The sequence below is a fragment of the Vigna angularis genome, chromosome 1 (genome assembly GCF_016808095.1).
Source record: "Vigna angularis cultivar LongXiaoDou No.4 chromosome 1, ASM1680809v1, whole genome shotgun sequence".
NCBI lineage: Eukaryota > Viridiplantae > Streptophyta > Magnoliopsida > Fabales > Fabaceae > Vigna > Vigna angularis.
The window spans coordinates 55,180,128-55,189,237 of record NC_068970.1 but is presented as its reverse complement, the minus strand read 5'-3'; the positions used below and the strand labels follow the sequence as shown (position 1 = coordinate 55,189,237).

The window sequence follows — 9,110 nt, the reverse complement described above, 5'->3', positions numbered from 1 at the left end:
TAACTCACGCTAAAGATTCCAACACCTTCACTTCACTGTCATTGGAAAGAACATGGGGTAGTAATTAGTTAAGACTTCGAAATATTTTATGTCTCAAAATATTTATTATTAATTTAAACAGTCATTTGATATATAACTTTGTTGAAATGATTTATTATTTGCTATTATTTTTATTTTTACGAACATGTCTCAAAATATGTACACAAGTATACTAGTATCATTTGTTTTAAAAAGGTATGAAAATAGTCTATGTCTATTTTAAATGTTTCCTCTCCGTCTAAAACAAAATTGTTAAATTAGTATAAACTTAAGTTTTATAAATAAATATATAATCAAATAAAAAAATAAATTTAAAAACATGTTAGCAATAAGATTACACGGTTAACTAAAGTTTCTTTTCGTATTTATTATTTTATATACATAGCACACATTAACTATTTTTCTTATTGAGAATATTTTTCTTATTGAAGTTTGGACACAGCCTCAAAAGGAATAAATAGCATGAGCAAAATGCAACCAATAGCAAGACATTTATGATTCAGAAATGTTGGTTAGAGGTCAATTTTGCATAGTCAGACACCAAGATTATGTTTGTTGATTCGTCTCTGCTACAGATCGTGACAAGCAATTCCTAATATGTTTTGATTTTGTTCATGACAGTATCTATTTTTTAATAATTGAAGAATAGATTGCACATATTAAGAAGACAATCTATTCCAAGAAAATTTTTGATGATATATAGTAAAAATATAAACTTTGTTAACAGAAAATGGAAAACAGATACATATTTATCATTAATAGTGAACCGGCAGAAACAAAAAGCGCGTGCGAGTAATTCGGAAGAGGTGGCCAATGGGACCTACAGCGAATTTTAGGAAAAAGGAAAATATGAGAGGGGGGAATTGTGTGTGTGGGTGGTGGGGGGTGATGAGAGAGAAACTGAGACAAGAGACAAAACAACCTTAACATTGTAAGAGGATGAAGGTGGTCGGAGAGAGGGTCATCTGAGACACCTCTCTAAGGGAGCAATTGAGCCAAACATTCAATATTCCATATATCAAATCGTTGAATCTTTTGCTTCCTTTATCTGATTCCCTGTCTCAGTTTACCCCCCCCACCTATCACCACCAACTTGCATTAGATTTCATCATCAATCATTCTTGATCGTTCTCTTACATCCAACAAAGGGCATCTTTTCCTACACCCTTTTCTCCCATTTGCATGGTAATTCAATGCCCTTTTAACCCTTTTTTTTCTTAGCATTGGTGCGATGGCACACACCCACAAAGTTTGCTTGCTGATGGGGTTATTCCTTGTTTCTTCTTTCTTATGGTTTTGATTGTCTGTCAACGTTGTCATTTTTCATTGATTCTTTTATTGTTGGAATAAAAACTTCTTTTTTTTGTTTCCTTGGATGTAATTTCTTACAGCCCCAGCCCCCATTGGTGGGAGATCATTTGGGAGGAAGATCGTGAGCCGGGTATGCCGTTGTTGAGCAAAAGGTTGTAAGGAAAAGATTGAATAGAAAATGAGAGACCCTCAAATGATCTTTGGACCCAAGAGCTTTTGATTGTAATATACAAGTTTTGTCTAGTTAGTGAAATTTCCTCAGCTTCATCCACATAGGTGGAAGGGTTTCTATGTACAGAAAAAACCTTCCTATTTTGTACATATGATATGTACTGCTCATAACGACATATAGGTCTTGTCTCTACCAAAGCGACATTGCCTTCATATATCAATGGAAAGCATATGGGGCCCATATGGATTGTGGCTCAGAATTTATGTTGGATTGATTTCTCTATGGGGAACTCAACATTGTTTGTCTCTAAACGATGAAGGTGATTTTCATGGATTGTCCTTTTAGTTTCCCTAATTTGCAGAGAATCGTTTAATGCATTCCTTGTATCTTGGTGTTTGATTTTTGTTGTTGCATTTGGAATGGATATACAGGATTATCCTTGTTGGAATTTCGGGGAAGAATAACTTGTGATCCTTTTCATGCTCTGTCAAATTGGAATCCAAATGATTGTAATCCTTGCCAGTGGTATGGTGTTCGTTGTGTAGGTGGTAAAGTGCGAATGCTGTAAGTTCCTTTTGATTTCCTCTTTCTAATCTTCCATTGAGACTGTATTATTTTTACTTTTTTCTTTTTGCCAAGGCAAACTATAATGCATATAATGATATAACTGATCTTGACGCCTAAAGAAAACAACCATTTTGATTGACGTGAGTGCAGAATTTTTATGCTTATATGCTTTTGCACGTTCCAATGTTTCTTGTAGGGTCCTACCTGAACTATATTTGGAAGGCACATTGGCTCCTGAGCTTGGGAAACTTAGTCATCTAAAATCCCTGTAAGGGTTCTTGCCATGTTACCATTATCTCAAAAGTAAAACACGTTATGCTGGTAAAAGCGCTGATTGAACTTTATCTTATAATAATTTAACTTAATCCAAGAGCTCAATATTTGTCATATGGAGGTCATTCTTAAATTTCAGGATATGCTTGAAGAATGAAATGGTGATACTTGTTTTGTATGTTGTTATTGTCTGGAATGCATCCGATAATTCAAGAGACTGGTAGCAATAAATGTTCTGTCTCTCTGTGTATGATTTTTATCACTCTTCTATTTTCTTCTATCTTCTATGCAATGCTAGTTTTGTAAGCTTGCCTGCAATATAGCAGTTCGCTTCCCATAAAAAACTCTGAAAGTGGCTATATTCTCTAGTATTTTCAGTTAATTTCCTCTCAGCTGCATTATAAGGCCATGTTAGCGTCCATCATGATTCTTTGCCTTTGTAGGACAGATTATGATGAGCCCTTCTGTACAATTATTTTAGCTCTTGTTGTGTTGTAACTTAATTTTATGTTGTTTTTTAATGAAAGACTAAATTATGGGCCATTTCTCCAAAAGTTTAAAAAGCCAACAGCTCATTTTACTTAATATTGTTATTTATATTAATATATATTTCTAATTCAGATAAACCGTTATTTCTTTGAAATAGTATATTATACAAGAACAGTTTTTCTGGTACTATTCCCGAAGAACTTGGTGATCTAGACAAGCTGGAGTTATTGGATTTAAGGGGGAATAACATGACTGGATGTGTCTCAGCAGAAATTGGCCATTTGTTGTTGTCAGAACAATTGTAAGTTAACTCTATTTTTTTTTTCTATTTGGTTACATTTGTGGGTTACCTACAATGAATTTATTTTTTCCCTAGGTTCATTTGTGACAAGAAATGTGAAAGCAGTGATTCTCAAGGGATTGGAAAGCTCAGATTGCCCTGTAGTATCAATCTTTCAACTCGTTTGACAACTTCATTGCTTGGAAAGAACCGAAAGGTTGCACCCAGGTAAAGAGAAAGTGACAATGTATATTCTTTCTTGAATGGAGGTCTATGTTGGTAAAGACAAACTGAAATGTGTTTTTTTTTTTTCAGTTTTTTAATTTGTTATTTTAACTCTTGAAAAACCAGTTTTTCACTTTGTTTTTGGTTACACGTTGATAGCAGGAGTCACACTCTCTTTAATTATGATTGGTTCTTGTGAAATTACATGTGCTGCAAAGATTAAAATTCATCTAACTAACAATAAAAGCAACCTGTTTATCATTTGTCATTTGATATCCTAATGATTGGTGAAAAGCAAGCTGTTAATCATTTTGTTGTCTATTGGAAATTCTTGGTGTACTTTAGCGTATAAACTCGAGAGACTTGCAGAATTGCATGTGTTCAGTGTTTTTATTTTATTTGATTTTCTTAAATTTGATCACCATAGTTATCGTATTGTTATATGAGTAACTGAAATTTTAATGTTGTATGGCTCTGTTTTATGCTGGTAAGATTAGATGTTGCAGTATCAAACTGACAGTACCATCCTATGGGATTGTATTCCTAATTTGCTTCATCCTTTATGGTTCACAAGAAGGGATGAGTTTCTTATTTTTTTTACCTTTCGATGCATATCTGAAAAGTATACAACAACATGGCGTGAAAATTTTATGGCACAGAAATTATAAGCAATGGAATGGGGCAGATTCATCTTTTATTCCACTTAAAGGAGCACTAAAAAAATACGCCAATGCTGTCTTTGCTATGGCACTTCCACTGTGTGTTGATAACTTTCTACCATCTCAATCTGAAGATTTACTTATATTTTGTTCTTGCATCATGTTTACCTTACTAAAATAGTCTGCTGTTATTTGAAGGCTCAAGCTAGTAAAGGCCACCCCTCATGCCCATGCAGAGAAATGGTGTGGCATTCTGACTGGTGAGTGGAGAACCTTGATTGATTTATGGCCTGTGAGAAATTGATATCTATGCTTTTAACTGACTTTCAAGACATACCTTCCGTAATGTAGGCTCTGATGATTCAGAGATTGACCAGAATGTAGAAAATGTAGTCAATTCAGCACGACGGAAGTTGCTTGATCAGTCTAGTAACCTTGCAGCTGCACCTTTCAGTGGTGGGCCTACTATACAGATCAGTTATATTCCAATTACCCAGAGCAGTGGAGCTTTTCCAGCCTTCCCAGACACCAATAAGCAACAGAATCAGTCACCTGGACAATTGCCTTCAACTTCTAATTTGACACCTACGAATCAAACAAGTCAACCAAGTTCAGCTAATGTTGCTTCTGGAAAATTATGGGAGTATATTATTATAATAGCAGGTGTAGCTGTCTTGGTCATTATTGTTTTGATCATGCTTTGCGTTTGGCGAAAACGAGCAGCAAAAGTAATAAAGCCATGGAAAACAGGAATAAGTGGACAGCTGCAGAAAGCATTTATAACAGGTATTATTTTTAGTAAATATGAGGCTGTGTTTGTAAACCCAATTTATCTTGGTTTCAATTCATTCTTTAAACCTGTTCAAGGGAAGCTAGGGCATGTTTAATTTTTTGAGCACAACTTAGAACAGCATTATTATTAGTGTTCACCAAAGAATTTCAGATACCTTAAAGAACTTGACGGTAATAAATTATTGATTTGAAAATGAAGTTTTAACTTGGCTAATGGCAGCTTGCCAAATTTTAAACGCCTCATACTTCCCTCATATATGTTCTTTAGTATGTAATAATGCGATTGATTATTTTCATTTCTTTATGGAAGTCACAATAGGTCCATAACCATTTTTTATTAAATGTTGGAGACTCTCCTGTTCAACTTGTTCAACCATCATCATCTTTCTAATTTGAATAGCAACAATTTTATGAAATCTTTTGTTAGTTTATGGTCAGCCAATTGCAAGAAAATGGACTCTATCTTTTTGTTATGCAATATATATACCATCTGAAGTGTCAAACTGTGAATCGATTATGTCTAATCTCTTCCATAAGTTATTAGCTCAATTCAAAATTCCTGCTAAGTGCTATCTGGGCTTAGATTTATTACCAGGGTTAGGGACTCTGGAAGAGGTTATAGCCAACAAAATGGTAAAAAGTTCCCAATGTGCTCCGTAGATAAAAAGAAAATAGAAGTTAATGTTAACATATGTTGACTGTGTTTTGTACTTGTATGTAATGTAGGGGTCCCCAAGTTGAATCAGGCAGAGCTGGAAACAGCCTGTGAAGATTTCAGCAATATTATTAATACTTTTGATGAATGCACCATATATAAGGGAACACTATCCAGTGGAGTCGAGATTGCTGTTGATTCAACTATTGTTACTTCGGCCCGTGATTGGTCAAAGACAATGGAGACGGCCTATCGCAAAAAGGTTTTCTCTTTCCCTAGTCAATGGAGAGGAAAAAGTTGATTTGGGTGTCCCAACTCAATTGAGTGACTGTCAATTCTTAATTACCTGTTGCTAATTTTGTCCCTTTTTCTTCAGATTGCCACATTATCCCGTGTTAACCATAAGAACTTTACCAATCTTATTGGGTACTGTGATGAAGAAGAACCATTCACCAGGATGATGGTATTTGAGTATGCTCCGAATGGAAGCTTATTTGAGCATCTGCATGGTAACACAGCGGATCTGATTGAAGGCTTAGGTTCTCTTTACAAAAAACATGCTAAGTTTTGTGTTTTTGTTTCTTTTCAGTTAAGGAAGTTGAACCTCTTGACTGGAGCGCAAGAATGAGGGTTATTATGGGCACATCATATTGTCTTCAGTATATGCACCATGATCTGAATCCACCAGTAGCTCATTCCAACCTCAATTCCGTTGCTATATTGTTGACAGATGACTTTGCTGCTAAGGTATATGCACATTTCTATTCCTTCTTTCCTTTTAATGTGTAAGGCATCAAGTAACATATCTCCATTTTATTGCTATCAGATATCAGAAATAGCTTTTGGCAAGAATGTGTCATCACAAGCCAACACACCTGGACATGAGTCACAGAAATGTGACTTGCCACCCCATGCTGATCCTGAAACCGATGTCTATAACTTTGGAGTGTTGTTGCTTGAAATCATTTCCGGAAAACTACCATACTCTGAAGAACATGGCCACATTACTGACTGGGTAAGTTTGAAATTTGTGCTTCCTAGTACTTTCAAGTGCAACATCATTGCTCCTGGATGTCACTTAAAAGATAAATCCTGATAAACCTTTCAGGCTGCTGAGCACTTGAATAATAAGCAAAGCGTCAGCAATCTGATTGATCCCTCGTTGGAATCCTTCAAAGAAGAAGAACTTGATGTCATCTGTGAGGTGATCAAAGAATGTCTTCAATCTGATGCAAGGCTAAGACCAACGATGAAGGACATAGCTCCCAGATTGAGGGAAGTGCTGCATGTATCACCTGAGCAAGCTGTCCCTAGACTCTCTCCCCTCTGGTGGGCTGAACTGGAGATCTTATCATTGGAGACCTCTTAAAGTTCTACCTCGCTCTCATCTCTGTGCTGCATGCCAAGTCTCTATGGCCAACCTTTAACATGTTGCTACCAGAGTAAACCTTTTGGATAATGCTGTGGTATTTGCTGCTCAAATTCTTTAATTCTATTTGTTCTTTTATAAGTTCTTATGATTAATACCATAGCAATTCTTGTCCCAATGGAAGAGTGTTGTCATTTTAAGGTGGGTTGTTGTAAATTGTACTTTTGTTGATGAAGATTGGGATGTAAAAAGTGTTGGCAATATTAATATAAGTTCCAATGAACATGCAAGTTCTATACAAATATACAATTATCAATCAAACTTGTTACCGTTCCTTGATTTAGAATGTCTACCAATTGCAAACACACACCTATCTACACATTCTCCATGTAAGTATGGTATAATCTTTTTAACTCTTGCTCGGTCACGTATATTATTAAGAGGATAGACTTCCAAAGTAATTTCTTTCGTTTTGGGGATAATTCTTGCATGATTAGTACTACGACGAAAACTTTTAGTACTTATCCCTAGTTACCTATGTACCATTTACCTATTAATATTACCTACTTTTATGAACTTAAAGAAAAGTATGATTTCACCCAAAAAAAGAAAATTATTCAATTTCGTAAAATCAATTTGGAAGATGATATTTGTATCCTTTTATATATATATATATATATATATATATATATATATATATATATATTGTAAATTGATTTTATTTCCATCTAATATACATGAAATTTTTAATATATTCTTTAGGTTGAGACATATATATTTTGAGTATGGATTAGATATTAATTGGTAGTATGACAGTGAATGGAAGAATAGATTTATCAAATAACAAATTTTGTTAGAATAGCTTTTGATACTGTATTAAAAAATAAATTTTAAATTTAACTTAATCTTATCTTTTATATATATATATATATATATATATATATATATATATATATATATATATATATATATATATATATATATATATATGATTTTCACGTATATTAGATATAAAATCAGATTACAGAGGTGAGTTAAATTGGGCTGTCAATTAAATCTGATTTGCTATTTCAAATTAAGTCAATGATGGGTGGCTTACTTGACATAAATTATTCTATATTAGTTGAGGTCGATCAGGAAAGGTTTTTCGTTTTTTAGTTTGTGTTCCGTACCAAGCTCAAATATTATCATAATGTACTTTTGTTTACGCATATTTAGTATGCCTGGACAATTTTCATCTTTCAATTGTGCGTTAGCTTATATGTATTTATATGCTATGAAAAAAAATAGCATTGTTTAATTAAATTAAAAATAAAATAAAATCAGTTTACTGTTGTGTATTTTTTTCTGGTCCTGACTAAATTATTTAACAGTTAAGAAAAACCACTTGTAGTATATGGTAAACAATTTGGTTGCTTTAAGAGTATTCTGCACACCCCAACTTAAAATATTTAAGGTTGTCTTGTCACTGTTTATAATGTAATGGATGGCATGGATGGTCACTTTGACTTTGAAACATTAATTCTTGATTTATCACATTTTATTTTTAACTTTTCTTCATCTTTTCACATTTGTCATTGAAAAGCCGTGTGCTTTCAAGCATCACAGTTAATTCACAGTTCACAAAGTTGGAAAATATATACGAACATTCAGAGAAGTATGATGGAAAAAGTTTGAACAATTCAAACAACAACCTCCTTCATTATCCAATAAATACCATATCAAAACAGCCAAAAATAGTCGAATATATATATATATATATATATATATATATATATATATATATATATATATATATATATATGGGGTTTACCAACGTGTGTACGTCTGTTTTTTTAGTTGTTACATTATAGCAATTGAAAAAATCAAAAATATTTGCCGGTACACATTGCTAAAATGTACCAACTGAAAAACAGGTGTACGCGCGTTAGCAAACCCCTTTTATATTGTTTAACGGCAAGTGTTTCTAACTTTTTCAATTAGGGCTACGATAGAGAAAAAGGTTGAAGTGAGAGAGATAAAAGAGAGAGGGTTGAGAGGAATGAGAGAGGTGAGTAAGGGTTTGGGGTTTTTTTTTTCTTTAGGTTTGAGAATGAAAATTATTAAAATACCTTTAACCTTAAAACTTAGAATCCATGATATATAAGGGTATTTTTGTCTACTAAAACCCGGTACACATTACTAAAATGTACCAACTGAAAAACAGGCGTACGCGCGTCAGCAACCCCTATATATAAATAGATAGATAAGTTTGTTAATTTACGTAACCTATTAAAGTA

The 9,110-nt window shown here is 33.6% G+C and overlaps 1 protein-coding gene across 3 annotated transcripts; it reads left to right on the top strand.

Annotated features, from left to right (window-relative positions):
- The first annotated feature begins 899 nt into the window (after positions 1-899).
- On the top strand, positions 900-7,114 carry LOC108334117 (protein MALE DISCOVERER 2). 3 transcript variants are annotated; one of them, XM_052871462.1, is made up of 14 exons: positions 900-1,224; positions 1,431-1,841; positions 1,954-2,086; positions 2,286-2,357; positions 3,009-3,152; positions 3,228-3,359; positions 4,016-4,114; positions 4,214-4,275; positions 4,367-4,801; positions 5,534-5,724; positions 5,839-5,971; positions 6,052-6,209; positions 6,289-6,477; positions 6,571-7,114. In XM_052871462.1, exons 2-14 carry the CDS (start codon positions 1,742-1,744, stop codon positions 6,829-6,831), a joined length of 2,109 nt encoding a protein of 702 aa, XP_052727422.1. In that variant the 5' UTR covers positions 900-1,224; positions 1,431-1,741; the 3' UTR covers positions 6,832-7,114. The 3 variants fall into 3 exon arrangements, with proteins under 3 accessions (XP_052727422.1, XP_052727421.1, XP_017425296.1); XM_052871461.1 differs by having other exon boundaries at positions 3,980-4,114; XM_017569807.2 differs by lacking the exon at positions 4,016-4,114 and having other exon boundaries at positions 901-1,224.
- Positions 7,115-9,110: the final 1,996 nt, after the last annotated feature.

Bases quoted from the DNA above. Each gene is read 5' to 3' on its own strand.
- LOC108334117 (XM_052871461.1), top strand. From the start codon at position 1,742: ATGGAAAGCATATGGGGCCCATATGGATTGTGGCTCAGAATTTATGTT. The intron at 2,087-2,285 runs GTAAGTTCCTTT...TGTTTCTTGTAG, and splicing joins GGTGGTAAAGTGCGAATGCT to GGTCCTACCTGAACTATATT. The intron at 6,210-6,288 runs GTATATGCACAT...TATTGCTATCAG, and splicing joins CAGATGACTTTGCTGCTAAG to ATATCAGAAATAGCTTTTGG.